Here is a 16854-nt window from a genome sequence, read left to right as displayed (position 1 = left end):
AGAGTGGGTCGGGGAGAACCTTGACCGCAATAATATTCATAGAAATTATTTTCACAAGGGCGAGGTATCATCACTAATACATAATCACATTTGCACAAATCTGTTCACAGATTATGCACGCATGTGGCTAAAGCATGCACATAAATACATCCCCCCCCCCCTCCCCCAGAATTAACACTTAAAGAAAGTTAACTTTGCGCAACTATGAAGGCAGTAGAGTTTAACTCCTATGCAACTCTCTTTGGGCTCCGGCAAAGGGGGAGGGTGAGGGGAGTCGTAGCCCGAATTAGCAACATTAAAATTGACATATAATTGATATATCTATAACTGCATGGCTGCATTAAAGACCTGCATGTGTGATTTTGTGGCGTAGTCGATCTTAGAACCTATACCGTACCACAAAGTAAAGCCTATTGTCGGACTGCTTATACACTGCTCGTACAAAATAATCTTCATTCCCGAAAGAAATAGGGGGAATTCAAGGGCACAGTTTTGTTTTTCGTTATTAGCTAAAGGTTACATGTGGGATGGTGGGGATAGGGTGAGGTGAGGTGGTGGGTGTGGTGGGGTGTTAGGGTAGGGTGAGGTCAGGTCAGGAGGGGGGAGTGAGTACGTGGGGATTTGCCCAGTTATCACTATCAAACACCAACAAATAAAATCGACACAAGTTGAATGTAGTCATTAGGGTTACTTTTCTTTAATCTTAACAAATATTTTATCAAAATATGAAACAGAAAAACAAAAGCACATCAAAGTATTACAAATTATTGCATCCATCATTACTTGTAAAAATTATGAAAACTGTTGAGAAATATTATATCATTATTCCGGAAGTTGCATTAAATTTAAGTAAAATACGTTAATTTCTCGTGCATTAGCTGTTTACATTTCTCCGTGGAAAGTTCTGCATGCAGTCATAAAGGCTAGACTCAAACATATATATACTGACGAAATATATACAAAGAATATTAAAACAACGAAATCAAATTAAAATAAGGGGGATTTTGCTGAATTTTACAATAATCTTGCTTACTATGGATATGTCCTACACGAATTTCTTCAATATGGTATACTATAAAATTACTTGTTTTTTTTTTTAATACTGACACTTGTCCTTTAAATTAACTGGCCTTTGAAAGTTCAACGTTGTCCTTAACAGTACTTAATACGAGTAAAGTGCACACTCAATGACTTTGAATAATGTCACTATTATATATATACATAATTTATATATATAAATATATATATATATATATATATATATATTTATATATATATATATATGTATATATATATAATATATATATATATATATAAATCTATATATATATATATTTATATATATAAATTATGTATATATATATATAAATATATATATATATATATATATATATATATATATATATATATATATAATATCTAGTACCTTACGCACACAATCATTCAGTTACTTTAAATCAGTTCAAGGTGATATCAAATACTTATTTCAATTTATTTTGCGTTATAATGACTTGCCTGGCGAATGTTCGTTACTCGCTTATATTTCAAGTTTTAAAAAGATGAAGAATTGTCATCACTATAGTAAGCTGAACCACTAGACTAACTGCGCATGTGTGTGACATACTTCCGGTGCAGGTCAAGCTTGTGATATAAATACACGATCACGTAAAGTCTTTGTCTCGCATTTGACACGTAACAACATGTTGACCCAAATAGAAAGTAGGGAAAAGAAACCCCATCATACTTAGTTTATATAGTATATATATATATACAGTGAGTAAGTTATATTGCTTGAATTATTCCATCGAGTTTCTGAGAATAACCTGAGTAAATTTTTCATGATTTATATCAATATCTCATGAGATTTAGTTGTCTTCTTTGTCTATCAACCCTTTTTTTTTCATTTAAATATTTCTCTTTTTAAATACTTTGCACATGCGCAGTTAACATCCCAAACTTGCCGTTAAACTCAAAAGACAACATTGTATCGACTGTTAGTTGGCCCTGTAATATAGGCTATAACACCGACAGTGTCATATACAATAACCCTTTCTAAGTGTGCTAAACAAGCCATTTGTTTACATGTACTAAATCTATATTATATGATAAAAAAAAAACACAATAAATTGTTGCTCAAGTTAATAGTTTACTTGCCACGTGAGTATTATCTACAAAACCAATTGACCGTTGCCCCCAAATACACCCAACACATCTCAGCCAGTCACAGCAAGCAACAACAACAAACGTTTATCAAGATAGTTTCCGATTCAAAAATATTCAAATATTTGAAGAATATGGAATGTCATGCAGGCGGTTCATATGCAGCGTGAAGGCTGTATATTCATTTTTCACCAAATTCATATAGGCCGCCCCTGTTACGAAGTCTTTTGTATCTATTACGCAATGTGAACGCGTCACTGATATGAACGAGTACGGCTGGAAAACGTTCATTTCAACAGTAAAAATAATTCAATTCAACAGTAAAAACGAAACTATCGTAATGCAGCCAACTTCACGTGAACTTTTTTTTTTACCTTTGTGGCAACGCCGAAATGTGACTGTAAAATTTCAGTCATGTGATCGGCTACATACAATGAAAGATATAGCATGTGCTGTGTACATGGAACGATAACATATATGTTACACGTATAGAAACAATGCCCCGCCTCACTTTCCCCATAACACGCATTCGTGAACAATTTGCTCTAACTTTACTCCAACCCACCATCGGCTTTTATTTTCGGAAAAACCTTGAAAAAGCCTTAATTTGAAGGAAAAAATAATGCCAAGTATATTATTATTATTTTTTAAATTATATACCCCCCCCCCCACATATTTTAATAGGCAGTTAGCCATGCCCAAGTTAATACCGTGTCCGATACACCATTACTGCTTTCTGCTATATTGGCATTAATGTTTTCTGCTATAAAGGCTTCGGTCTTCTGTTAGTCTCTTTCCCTGAGAGATACTTGGAATGGCGGTGGTTTGAAGGTAAGACCCATTTTGCCGTCAGTTGAGGGCGCTGGTGTATCTTCTGGTTGGTAGAATGTGAATTTATGTAACAAATGCGTTAAAAAGATAAATAACTCCATCTTGGCTAGTTGCTCTCCAGGACACTTTCTCGGACCTGAAAAAAATATCAAATTTACAGATGACATAAAAAGTGTAAACTATTAAAACAAATAAATAGAATGTAACTATTCTATGATATTTAAGATGGAAAAAGCCAAGAGGGTCACAGTGGATGCAATGGGAGCATACATGGTTGCAACTGTTCAGATATCCCTCCGCTCCCCCTCCCCCTCCCTCCCCCTCCCCCTACCCCCTCCTCCTCTGTACCATTTAGGTACACTAATGAGATTGTGTTTGCGTTTGTCCCTTTGCTCCAATCCATGAATCCCTCTCTTTCTCTCTGACCCTCGTGAAAGATAAACTTGAGCGCCCCTGGCCTTCAAATATGTGTTTCGATTATATGCAAAAAATAATTTTTTAGTACAAGATAAGTGAGGTGTTACCTTACCTATGTTGAATGGAATAAAGTGTTCCGGCTTGGTAAATTTACCATTCTCGTCTAAAAATCTTTCAGGTTTGAACTCAAGTGGTTTAGGCCATAGCACGGGGTTCCTCATTACAGCGTACACATTCGGTATAACCGCAATGCCTTTTGGTATTGTGTACCCGCGGAAGGTAACGTCCTTTCTGGCCGCGTGCGTCCCGCCGATGGCAGCGACTGTGCCGATCCGCTGTATTTCGGCGATGGTAGCCTCGACGTACGGTAACCGGCTTCGATCCTCCCACCTTGGCATCCTGTCTCTTCCGATAACGTCGTCGAGCTCCGTTTGAACTTTGACCTGCACTTCCGGGTTAATGAGAAAGTAAACTAAAGCCCATCGCAAAGAAGACACCGACGAATCAATACCAGCGAAGAAGAGGTCTCCAACCAGAGCGCCGAGATTCTTCTCATTAAACACTTCCGGGTCAGGACTTCCGTTGACCTCGCTTGACCTCATTTCCAGCATGTAAGCATCGATGACGTCATTAATATTGTTCTCATCGAACTTACTTTTATGATCGTTTATGATATTTTGAAAGAAATTGATAAATTCGAGTGTGTTCTTCGTAACCTCCTTAATGGGTCCAAATTCAAATTTCCCAAGAATCGGAAAAGCGGCTAGGACAGCAGCGCCACCAATTACCTCAAACTGACGTAATACCAGTGCTAAGAGTCGCTCAAATTTGGGATCGTAGTACTCAAACCGCTTGCCAAACGTAACCGAACAGATAATGTTTGAAAAGGCATTGGAGAACAAAATCTGAGGATCAAAGGGGAGGTTATTCTTTTCTCGTATAGCTGCCATCATGGCGGCTGCTTCCATGGCAACAGAATCTTCAAACCTCGATTTACCAACCCCGAAGTCTCGGAAAGTGTTTACCAGGAACTTCCTTTGATGTTTCCATGCTTTCCCAGAAGCCATTGCGATACCTGTGCAGAGGCAAAAAAAAAAACGAAACTATTAATATATATCGAGTATTAATATATTTGGATGGGTAGGGTATACAAGCCTTGCGTCGAGTCTTCCAACGCAAAAATAAAGTCATATTGATCATTGCGTTCTTTAAATGACCTTTGACCTCCAGTAAGAATACAAGACGGACAATACTCATAAAGAGGCACATACCGCCCGATTGCGAGAGTCATTGAAGCTGTAAGTATTGAAAATTAAGATTTTTAAGGTGTTGTTAACTGGTAACGTGAAATGACCTTTGACCTGTACCCAAAACACATTACACACAGCATCTCATACCTTTCGGAGGGGAAATAAAAGGCGAAGCGAATATGCGCACATAGATACAATAATATGTTATTGTCTCATATAGGAATTAGTCATCAATATTCATGATATCATGACAGACGACCCCACCGGAACTGCTGAGACCAGAGGTGACATATATATAATATTCCTTGCTATTGACCGATATGCCTCTAGAAACAGCTGTTTCTCCAGTGAACTTGAAGTTGTAAGAAAATCACAAGCAATCACATACATGCGATCAATATCTATATCCATTCACTGAATTAGTGTCGATTGTAGGGGGATTCGGATGGGCGGGGAGGGGAGGGGAGAGTAGCGGCGTCTACACCTGTATATATACATCTACCCAATGATTACACTGTCAGTTAATTTCCATGCCAGGTAAACAACCCCCTCCCCACCACTTTGGTCAGTAAAACTACTCTCATACTAGTGAACAGCATGCACTGATGAAAAAGACTAGCGTGTCTATACGCGCGTTTTCGCGATGTTCATGGCGCATTATGACACACGTTGTTGTAGTTTTTAACTTTACGCTCTTTACATCAACGTTTTAGGTATGAGAGGTTTATCTACGATATTTTACACTAAGAATAACAATTGCAAGAATTCGAAGCAAAGGGGGACAATGGGCATAAAGAAAGAAATGACAAAATGTATACAAAACTTGGGTTGGGAAATTAAATAACAGTAACATTAAATCATAATACCGTCAGACTCATTGAAAGTGAAGTATGTTTGTTTCTGTAAGAAAATACTCAAAATAATAACTGAATCAAGACTGTTAGCTTCAACTTTACACAATTAACTGGGTTTGATGCAGGTGGGATACATTTAAGAAAACATAAACTAATTTAAGAATTTTATCGCAGAATAAACTTAGGTTATACCATTGATTTTTTTTTATTTCCAATTTGGAAGAGTTCCTCCATTTTTAATGCACTAGAATTTCTCCTATAGTAAGATTTAACAAACTAGCGTCTCTCGGGTCGAAAACTTTGGACAATCAAGTATGTCATTAAATTTGATCACCAAACTTGGAAAAGGTTGCAATTTCTTTCAAGAAACCCCCAAAATTCTGACTCCTGCCAGTGCATTTTAGGACCAGTTGACAATTGAGAACGTAATAGTATATGCTGCATAATTGTTGTACGTTACACGATTGCAGTTTGTGACCTTGAACAGTCGCGTCAAGTAAGGCCTATATCAGTAAGTTGATAGGATTTCATTGCCTGGGAAGCACAAAAAGGCATAGACCTGCTGCATACAACAAAAGCAGTTCAAGTATATATAGACCATATTAACCTGCAATAACTATACCAGCTTCTTTCAAGCATATTCAATTTTATGATCGCCACTATTTCCACCAAATGTTTAGCATACTAAAAAATTTACTAGCAGCTTCCTAAGGTACTTTTCTGTATATGTTCTTGTGTCTGTACTGTATATATGTATATAGTGTATATATAGCCTATAGTCTCATGTATGTATATAGGCTATATACATGTATATATGACGACCGTTTCTTTACTGGTTTCGAACCTCTGGACATACAATCATTGTCCATGGCCTATAGTTGATTAGGGTGTCCGCATATATGTATGATTTCGAGTTGGTTGGCATCATTGATCTCTAGAGTAAGGCAAAATATGTCACCAAAACAGAACTAGTATTGTTCGATACAGGAGACAAACGCCTACAGTGGAATGGCGACCTTCCTTACCGGTTTTGAACCTCTGGACATACAATCAGCGTCCAGAGCCTAGTGGTTAGGGTGTCCGCATATAAAGCGGGAGGCCCGGTTTCGAACCCCGGTGGAGGCTGGAAGTATTTTTAATGCTCTGGATTTTCAACTCACTACGATTTCAATTATAGCCTATATATATATATATAATTAAAGTTTCATCAGTGTATGTATAACTGTATTTTGAGAGTGGCAATAAAATGTTCATTGAAATTTGAGCAAGGGTGACCATTATCTAACTTTCTAGCATATTTGGTGGCAATACTGACTATCTTTAATTAAAGTTATGCTGTATTGGCTCCAAATATGATAGATATTCAAATATGGTCACCTTCGGTTAAAATTCTTAAACAAAATTCTTATTACAACCTTCGAGGAAATTGTCCTCACTTAGACATTCAGTCATATAATTGTGTGTTCCTTAAAAATGTGTGAAAACGGTTTGGAGAGTAAAGACCTCCATGAAAATACTTTTTGAAAACTTCTAGCAATCATAGCGTGCTATAATTTGGGGCCTATACTGACCACCTTCAAGCTGTATATATGTATACATGATAAAACGTCATTAGTATTGCCGCCAAATATGCTAGGAAACAACATGATGATCACACATTTGCAAAGTGTTAACAAATATTGAGCCATAGGCTTTGAAAGCATTCTCTTTCAATGTGATATTCTATACAGCCAAAAAAAAATCGATATTTTAAAAATGTCTGGGAAAAATTATATTAGCCAAATAACATACAGAGGGAAAGGGAAAGGACTTTTATGAATTTAAAAAAAAAAAAATTAGAATGTTAATAGTTTTACCATATATTCATGATAGCGTTCAAGTACTTACCTTCGGCCTTCCCACCCACGGCATCTTTGATTTTCTTCGATTCAAACGTTTTCTGCTCCGGCCTGTCTTGCAAGTCGGGATGGTTCATGGCTTCTTGTATGGTCTTAAAATCATTCAAAACTATAGCTTCCATAGCACCAAAGCGGACATAAATGATGGGTCCATTTCGCTTGGCTAGATTCCCGAATGCCTCCGGTGCTTCTTTCTTGCAGAGAATAAAATAAGGAAGGTTTCCTATGATCGGTAAACCGATAGGACCGGGTGGCAAGTACCGTTTATCTCGATTGAACCAAATTAGTGATATGAAAAATATAACAGCTACTAAAAGAAACATTTTTAGGTCCAAAAAGTTTGTGGTGATCACTTCTAGCAAGGCCATTGTTTTTTACTTTACAACAAGAGGTTGCCGTTGTCGTTAGGTATATATATGACGTATAAACAATACTTCACGCTTACAACAAGTTTTGTCGTTAGGCTATAATCGCCGTACGTCGTAGTCACCGTCTATATATATATATGATCTTCTCCCTGTTTACTTCAACGATGATGTTTGATTTGCTTTCAGCGAGTCATCAGCAGGATATACTCGGCTGGGAAAAGTGTCTACAAGAACTCGGCGTTACTTAGGCAGAAAAACAAACAGTATAGATCGTAAACCGCCCTGTGTTTGTATACACAACGTGTTCACAGTCAGCTTAGGCCTTCGCTAGATCGAAACCACCAAGTAGTTAAACAGCCTGTCGCCCACAGAATTTAATAGGTATCCAATGGTCCATTTATCATTAACCTCTGTCGACATTCTGGTGTAAATGGAAGACGTTCTGTACCTTTAATAGATCGGAACCACGCTACAGGTGGGTCCTTGGTGCCCCAAATTAGAGGTCAAAACCAATGCTTGAAGACATTGCGACCAAACATGGCCTCAATTACCATGAATAACAAGAAATATCCCTAAGTCCATATAAGGTGTTTTGTTTAGTGATCCTCTTGGTATCAACCGTAACAAATTCTTTCATTATCAATCGACTTTAAACTCTATATCAGTGATGTACATAATATCCAGCCACGATTGTGCAATGTCAATACAGACCTTTTCTTTCCATCCGTTTATTCCGAAGGTCAAAGCCGAAAACACTAAATATGGGGCGGTAACCTTCATGAAGCCACGCCCCTCCAATGGCGTCAGCTATCCATATATATATATATATATTTATAGTATCGAGGGGCTGTACTTAGCATCTAAAACTAACGCGACGGTTGTTAATGTGTAACGAATATTAAATACATAGGATTTTCAAACTCCGCACTTTGCACAATGAACTTTCACAGGAATCTCTAATCCTGAGATCGAGGGTGTGAATATAATATCGGCTCTACTACAAACTATTGCATGCCGTAGGCCTGTATTACTATGTGTGATGGCGTAGGATAAACTATAGTAAAATCATGCCTACCAGCATTATTTTGTTTATTACATTGTAGCCGTATGGTTTAAAGATGTATCCACGCATCATGAGATCGTAAATCTATTGATTTGTTTATTTCATTCGAAATGTTTGCAAATGTATTTCAATTCTATGCAGGTGGCTTGGTGCGTGTACGTACGACGATGCTAGACTCCCTGTATCAACAAACGTAGGAAATCTCCAACACTGAAACAAACACAAACAACTTTTGGGAGCTTCTTCAAATATCTGGGTAATCATTTTACTGACCTTCTGGGTCGTATGTTGTAAATTGATCACCTCCCCTCCTCAGATCTCAAAACCCTCTCCTCAGAGTATTTATATTAGTATGGCCTGGACGTTAGCAGACCTGTCAACCTGTTTGACCCCAAAATAGGGAGAATAACATTTTATAGGGCCAAAAAATAGGGAGAACAAGGGGAAAATAGGGAGGTTGGTAATCATCAACTGAAATGATATAAATACTCCTAAATAAGTATAGTCTTTATGCAATACAGTGAGAGAATCATCCAATCAGTGTTTCTTGTTGTAGTTTACAGCAGCTCGCTTCGCTTTCTACAGGGTGTCTTTAGTAAGCTTCCATTTGAAACAGGGAACAGTGGCCTCTGGGTATTGTGACTTCATGGCTAGTATGCTAGATAGAGTCCCATCAAGCTTGAGACTTGACCGACTGTCTGTCTTGTTCTTGCGAACTACACTGAATAGCCTTCCCTGTTCAGCGTTACTGTGGGGAATTAGCATAGGACTAAATTGTTGGCTATTTTCAGAAATGTCGCAAGTGATGAAACATTAAAAAACCGGGAGAATAGAATATGAAACCGGGAGGCCGGGAGATTCTTGTAAAAAACCGGGAGTTTCCCGGTAAAACCGGGAGTGTTGACGGGTCTGCGTTAGCCCAGAAAATATCACCATAGGCTAAACCAAGCCAGAGACAGGAAAATTTAAACATGGAGTTCATGTGGCTCAACGAAATTTAAAGGAATTTCTTAGTAGGGGGGCCTACATCAAAAAAGGTTTCAAAAGATAATTTACCTGTGTGTGTCATCAAAGACTCGCGTACGTCGTGTCAATAACAACCTTTATAGAAATGAAGTACGTCGAGTCAATAGGCCCCCATCATCTATGAACCCCCCCCACCCCCCTAGCCCCTGAAGAAGATCCTGCTAGGATCGAAACGTCAGGCCCTCAGATTAATCTGTAAAACATGCTTAAAAGCGGTTCCCCAGTACCTTTTCCAGTCGTTCGAACCCTCAAAAGACACCGCCATAGGCACCATGGATATTAGACATCGCATAGAATTGAGATTTGTCGGTATGCAATGATGAAATTGTGCATGGTGGGGGGGTGCGGGTGGGGGAAGGGAAGGGGATGGTAACGCTAAGTAGGTCATAACATGCATATACGTGTTCAAATTAGAGCATGGCTGACCATTATTTGACTGTTTCTAGCATATTGGAAGAATATACTGATGGATTTTATTGAAATATTTCACATGAAGACACATGCGAACAGATACGAACTTCTCCATTCAGCTTTGTAATAAGCATTTTTTTTCAATCTTTCAGTGATTATTATTTTCGTGGGGATGGTGAGGGAGGAAAGGGTATCGTTTGAGGACGAGAGGACGTCAGGGGAGGGTGGGGGGTACGGGTCTATGATCCGGGGTTATCTATAGGGGCTCGTTGAAGAAGGGAATAACCGATAATCATTTTCATCATAAAAACGCCTACTTAAGGAGATTGAAAACTTCAAGAAAGGGGAACCGGTGACATCATAAATGTTCCCTGAACCCGACCTATCTTTGGACACCGCAATGAGCGGATGTGCTATTACAAAAATGACCGTAAAAAGCTATTATATATTGGCAGGGGCACCTCAGCTATCAGTTGGCCCGATCAGGCCGGCAAGAGATTTCAAACCGCGGTCCTCGAAGAAGAATCTGGCCTTGCAATCTTGCACTAATCGAGTATGCGGACTTTCTTAATGTGTTAGCACTGTATCGCACTCTACGGGCCTATGTGCTGCACATTACCCAAGTTAGTTCTTTAGTAATGAGATTTCGGTTCCTTTGAGCCCTTTGCTGTAACCAATATTTTTCTTTGGGCCTCGAAGAAAATGGATTATTTCAATCTATATGTAGTGCATCGGACAGGGAGCCATGTGTTGGTTGTACATTTGTCCTTTTCGGCGTTCGTTGCTGTACCTTTATACATTATAATTGATACGAACACAAGACTCATTAACGCTCTGTAGTTTCAAATGTAGAGTTATAACCGAAGATGCCGCTTTTAAGACGTAATTGAGGGAAACCACCTGAAGGTGCTGCACCGTCCTTTTTGTTTTATGTATAGTCATTTAAAATAATCTCGAACATGCTAAGTGAGAGGAGATATAATAAACAACTTGGCCACCAGAACAAGCGGTGGTATAGTCATTAGCACTCTCTCCTGCCTATTTATTGCCTGCGTGTCCTCACATAATGAGTGAAGCAATGATTTGGTAATTAACTCATAGTTCAGGGCGCTGCTTCACTTCCATGAATACATAAATACTGCATAATAAGAAAACATTGGGAAGTGAAAAAACTAAATACAAACCATGAAAAGTGGCTAATCGGCTGCCTAACTAACAACGTACCACGTAAGCGACATAAAACTTAGGGCGTCTGATCACAAACTTGCTCCTTGTAGTAGTCAGTGTGTCAAAGATGCTGGCGAGTCGAACTTATAAGCCTGTTATTTTTCCAAATAATGGTAATCTTCGTATGCCCCTCCGCCCACCTCCCCTCCCCACCTTCGGCTTGGAGACCCCCCCACCACCACCCCTGTAACATGTGGTATGCAAAGAGGGGAGAAGCGTTATTGTTGAAGTTCTTCGGGCAACCAGTTAAAAGGCGGCATTATTAAATTGTATTTATGAATGTTTGAATCTGTTCGAGTAGGGATAAATGACTGTGTTAATATTTCCCCCGGCTCGGACGTACTGTTTTAATTTAAACAACTTGAGTAGCATTTATCTCCTCCTCACTTCAGTCCCCTCCCGTATATCCCCTCCCCTCCCCTATGTCCCTTTCCAACCCCCAGTCCTGTCTCACACGCCTGTATAGAGCAGGGAGTAAACAGCGTAAAAGGTTTTGGAAAGTGCATATCCAATAACAAATAGCATTAGCGCGGATTATTACGCGTTACATATTCCATTGGTTATATTTATTGGTCCTTGTATTGATGGTAAGCCAGGCGCGTAGCCAGGGGGGCGAAGGGGCAGCCGCCCCCCCCCCCCGCCCCCCTTGAGCATATTTTTTAAAAAAAATTTTAATGTTTCTATGATATCGCTAGTATTTTCAAAAGAGAAAATGCTAAGATGCAACTTACAAGGCCTGGGAAGTGCCATTTCCAGCGATCTGGGAGGCATTTACAGCCAAAATTTTCTTGTACGCTTCGCGCCAAAACATGGTGGCGCTACGCTTAGATAGTTTCCAGAGCCGTATATAGAGAGAGTTTGGCCAACCATGTAACCGATTTGGATTGGTCGAGAGGGAAAACGCCCACACAGGGTGGTAAAATAGGTCCACTTGAAAACTTTTTAGCAGGCGACACGCATACTCACAGTGTATAGACTATCGTTTGTGTACACGAAAAAGTACGAAATTATGAAAGAAATGGTGCTGGGGATGCTGCAATCGGTCAGAACATGGATATTGTTGTTTGATTTTCCGACTGACCATAAAGGAAGAGGAATTTTTTGGAAGTAGAAAGAACAAGATGGAGATCTAATGAAAAAAAGTCTGTGTAGCCTAGGCCCATACTAGCCATAGGCCCTAGTGTAATACGAGTAATGTACAAGCAATGCGAGAATTTTACGTTCAGACTGGTTTCTGTAATTACATGCATGGCTATTCTCTCTCGTTTTACGATCCACAAATTCGATTTCATTATGCCAGCTCTTCTAATCATAGGCATGTCAGTTTCAGTCGCACATATAGTTATCCTAATTCCTAGTTATTGTATGCCTAGGCTATGCCTAGCCTAAAAAAGTATCACTTTTAGTTTAATGTAAAAGGGTGGGCTAGCCTCTAGGCATCACGTAAAGCCCTAATCCTTAGTTAAGCCCGAAGCATAAGTTAAGCCTGGGCTTAGTTAGACCTGGACCATTCTTGCTATTACTACAACTGTTATAGCACATTACATAATATGGCACAGTATAAGGCCCAATTAAACTAGGTCTATGGAAAACAAAGTAGCCTAGACCTAAACTAGTTAGGCTAGGTCTATACTCATTGGCAACTTGTGGGTTGTGTACACATACAGGCCTAATTATATAGACCCTTTTAGTATGCCATAAACAAGTGCCCAAATGGTTAAATGATCTTGGTTTGTGTTAATTGTCAGCATTGGCCTAGCCTTTTTAGGCTAACATGAATTCAGCCTAATATTTTCTTCTTCAAAAGTATAGCCTAGGCCTTGGTTTAATTTGGATGCAGTCAACTATCATTTATCAAAGTTGCATCAGTACCTCCTTATTCCCTTAATTGACACCCACATTGACGATTGAAGTTAAAAAAAGTCTTTTTAAATTATCTTTAGACAGTAAATTTTAACTCCCTGAATTTCAGGACTTTTTTTACAAATCAAAGGTGACATGTGCTCTGAAGAAAAACTCCTAACATAAAAAGCCACAGTTAGCAGACTGTGATAAAGACAAACCTGGTGAGTGACTACTAGACTGAAATCCAGTTCCTGCAACCACAGCAATAAAGTCTTTGTTTTAATCAATGCACTTGTGTGTTTGAAACTTTCAAATGGACACTCAATGGCAGTTGGTTAAGATATAAGGTTTTACCTTCATCATGGAGAGTTGAAGGGAATCTGCCTCATCATCTGAATAATGGACTCAAGGATAGCAACAAATCATGATTGGATAATGATTTTGAGCAAGTAAATATCTGGCAATTTGAAAGTTTGTATTATTTTTTTACATATTATTTAAGCTGTTTAGCTCACACACAAGCAAATGATCAAGTGACAACAACCGATGCAGTATATTTAAAGGTATTGAAGACTTGCCCTAAACCGCATGCCGCGCTCTGAAAAAGTTTATTTTCCGTTGCTTGCAAGTGAAGTTTTTTTTTGTCGCTACAAAATGCAGACAGTAATGAAACCTGATACCTTGTTATCTTTTATCTAGACCTGAGATGTCCACGCTGCTATGTGCACTGTGTTGTGGGTATTGACTGTGATGTTTGTATTGACTGTGTGTGTATTTTCTGGGATCAATGGTGGTGTCTAACACTTCTGTTACAAAGCATTCGAAACTAGGTCCGATAACCGGCATGAGACGTTTCTTTGTGCGGGAGTCTCCACACCCTTTAAGGAGAAGTATTTATATCCCATTAATAGAGAAAGAATTATGTTTCAATTGGTAGCATGCAACTTAAAATTTTGCAAACATTAGATACAATCAAACAATAACAAGGTTCATTTACAAGGTAATCTACTGCCCTTTATTTCACATTAGTCTGTCACATCAGAAGGTCACAGCTTTCAATAATTATACAAACAAATTCTCTTGATGGGTGCTTCGTTAGATTCCTGCAATTTTCAAGTTTATCAATGTAATAAGTTCTGAATGTGGCAATGTGGAGAAGCTTTGGGATAATCTGTGGATAAGACTGCCAGACTATCAACAAGATTCCACATCCATGCAACTCCAACTGCTTCCTTCACCTCCTTGCAGATGTACCACATGTCCAAAAAAAAGTCAGCATTGGTTAATGTAATTAAAATCTGGCTTCCTCCTGAGCTGGCAAATACACATGAATTGTCAAGTACAGAGGTCAGTGTGAAACCACTGAAAGATCTCAGCTTTCAAGAAAACAAAGACTTGAAGCCAAATTGACAGAGGCCACACTGATACCATTCCACTCTCATAAGATGAAGGTATCACACACACTTCATTTTGCTTCTGCGATGCAGTGCCTGGTAGACTGTGAGGGTCACCCAATGGATGTTTTAACAACTGCCTGGTTTATAGAGCTCTGCAACAGATAATTCATCCTAATGTCTAGTCGTCATCCTGTCATGGCCTTGAGCAAGTTGAACCCACTTCAACACAAAGCAGCTATTGAATTCTTGTCTAGGTACTGTCAAATCCACATCACCATCATTGCTGGTTCCAGCTACGCTGACCATGATAAAAGAGTACAATGAGGGTTTTTTAATTCACCCAACAGAGCTTGCATTCCAGTACCTTTGGGCAGCTGAAAAGATATTCAGAAATTGTTATATATGAGTGTGTTTGTATGCATGCATATGTGTGATTTTCTTGCTTTACAGAACAGCTCCATTTTGATAAGCTATGTAACGTGGAAACCTGCCAATCATATGTTTGAAATAGGACAGGCTGAAACGATTCTTAAATGGAAAGCTTAACGACTTCTTGCATTTTTATACATCACTGTTCGGGTAAGGCCAGTAAGGGCAGTATGAAGAATAAGTAACAATTAATAATTATCATTATGGCCATTTGCTGTCTGCATAATAACAAACTGAATGATGTCATCAGCCCTGTGCTCAGTTGACAACACTGACAAGTAGGCACACTATGTCAGTGTGATCCATGAAACCTTATTAAGGACATGACCTTATAGTATATATGTTAATGGAAAATACATAAGCTACAACATACACCAGTCTTCAGTTGTTGCAGGTTTTTTTTTTCTCGACAGACCCATTCAATCTGTTGCACCTACTATAGCCTAGTACTGCATTCCTGAGAAATTAACACCACAATATCAGTCTTAGGTTTGCCCACAGACTCCCAACTATTGCTAACTCCTACACTCAAGTATATAGTTTAGTTAAGTAGAAAAAAAGACCAGGAGAGACATTCAAGTCCCCATTAAGGACCCTAAGGCTATATGAGAGGAATAAAACCGAGGCCATCAAATGTCATACCCAATTACAATGCTTAATGTACTCATCCAAAGTATTCTTGAACCCATTCACACTACTTGCAATTCAACCTTCTCAGGCAAACCATTCCATCCATTCACAACCCTTGTATAAGTTGTATTAGACTTTGGAGAAAAAGTTATGCCGAATATTAATCCTACTATGTAACTTCTGGAGTTTAATACAATGACCTCTGGTACAACTACTTTTTGGCAAACCTGAAAAGATCAGTGAAGCATAAATTGTCATTTTATGTGTAGGCCTACTTAATTTAATTGAAGGATCTATTAATGTAGGCCTGATGCTATAGTTGTGCGTCTGTAATCTAGCCTAGCCAGGACTGTGATGTGTGCTTTTCGTTTGTATGACTAAAGTAGGACTAGTAGTATGAGGCGTAAAATAAAACAAGTGTAATGACAGGTTTTCAGCTAGTTTTCTATGCATTTCAGGTGTGAAGATAAACGTAAATGTCATTAACTAACGCATACTCTAATTCATTACCTGATATCCATTTTGTTCCTCGTATGCCTGTCAAAATCTGACATTTTGAGTCGCTTCGTTTGTTCGTTTGTGTGCAAAGCTGCTATATATTGTGTGTGGTGTTTTTCGTGTTTCGCGCAACTGGTAACGACAACTGGACCTATTTTGATGCCCATGGTTTGCGTGTGACGTCACAAATCGCCAGTTGGCCAAACTCTCTCTATATACGGCTCTGATAGTTTCTATATACGGCTCTGATAGTTTGCAGAGCCGTATATTTAGAGAGTTTGGCCAATGGGGGACCGATTTTGATTGGTCGAGAGGTGACACCACTGATCTACACTAACTGGATAGGCTGCGCGTACGGTGATTGTATAGCGAGCCGTGAAGTCACCGGAAGTTATTCAGCGGCCATGTTGGGATATTCAAAACATCACCGCGCATATGACAACGACACGTCTATGGTAGGCCATACGGGAAATAATTGCTGATTTAATGTCCGTACGAAATAAAATTATTACCGGTATTAATTCTATTTAATACCGGCATTAATTCTCAG

At 38.9% G+C, this 16854-nt stretch overlaps 1 protein-coding gene and 1 long non-coding RNA gene across 2 annotated transcripts; both read right to left on the bottom strand.

The window, feature by feature from the left end:
* Positions 1-1925: 1925 nt before the first annotated feature.
* Positions 1926-8521, bottom strand: LOC139954979 (cytochrome P450 2U1-like). Its single transcript, XM_071955060.1, has 3 exons — positions 7400-8521; positions 3521-4483; positions 1926-3127 (listed from the first exon to the last, which is right to left on the bottom strand). Exons 1-3 carry the CDS (start codon positions 7776-7778, stop codon positions 2946-2948), a joined length of 1524 nt encoding a protein of 507 aa, XP_071811161.1. The 5' UTR covers positions 7779-8521; the 3' UTR covers positions 1926-2945.
* Positions 8522-14342: 5821 nt separating this feature from the next.
* On the bottom strand, positions 14343-16531 carry LOC139954611 (uncharacterized). The gene is made up of 2 exons (XR_011788131.1): positions 16317-16531; positions 14343-15121 (listed from the first exon to the last, which is right to left on the bottom strand). It is a non-coding gene; the product is annotated as an uncharacterized lncRNA (long non-coding RNA).
* Between the last annotated feature and the right edge of the window lie 323 nt (positions 16532-16854).

Source organism: Apostichopus japonicus, chromosome 17, assembly GCF_037975245.1.
Source record: "Apostichopus japonicus isolate 1M-3 chromosome 17, ASM3797524v1, whole genome shotgun sequence".
NCBI lineage: Eukaryota > Metazoa > Echinodermata > Holothuroidea > Aspidochirotida > Stichopodidae > Apostichopus > Apostichopus japonicus.
Note: the sequence above shows the minus strand (reverse complement) of the source record. Positions and strands in the feature narration are given on the sequence as shown.

Excerpts from the sequence above, each read along its gene's own strand:
- LOC139954979 (XM_071955060.1), bottom strand. The coding sequence starts at position 7,778 with ATGGCCTTGCTAGAAGTGATCACCACAAACTTTTTGGACCTAAAAATG. Across the intron at positions 4,484-7,399 it reads CGTGGGTGGGAAGGCCGAAG|GTATCGCAATGGCTTCTGGG; the intron begins GTAAGTACTTGA and ends GCCTCTGCACAG. Across the intron at positions 3,128-3,520 it reads CTTTATTCCATTCAACATAG|GTCCGAGAAAGTGTCCTGGA; the intron begins GTAAGGTAACAC and ends TATTTTTTTCAG.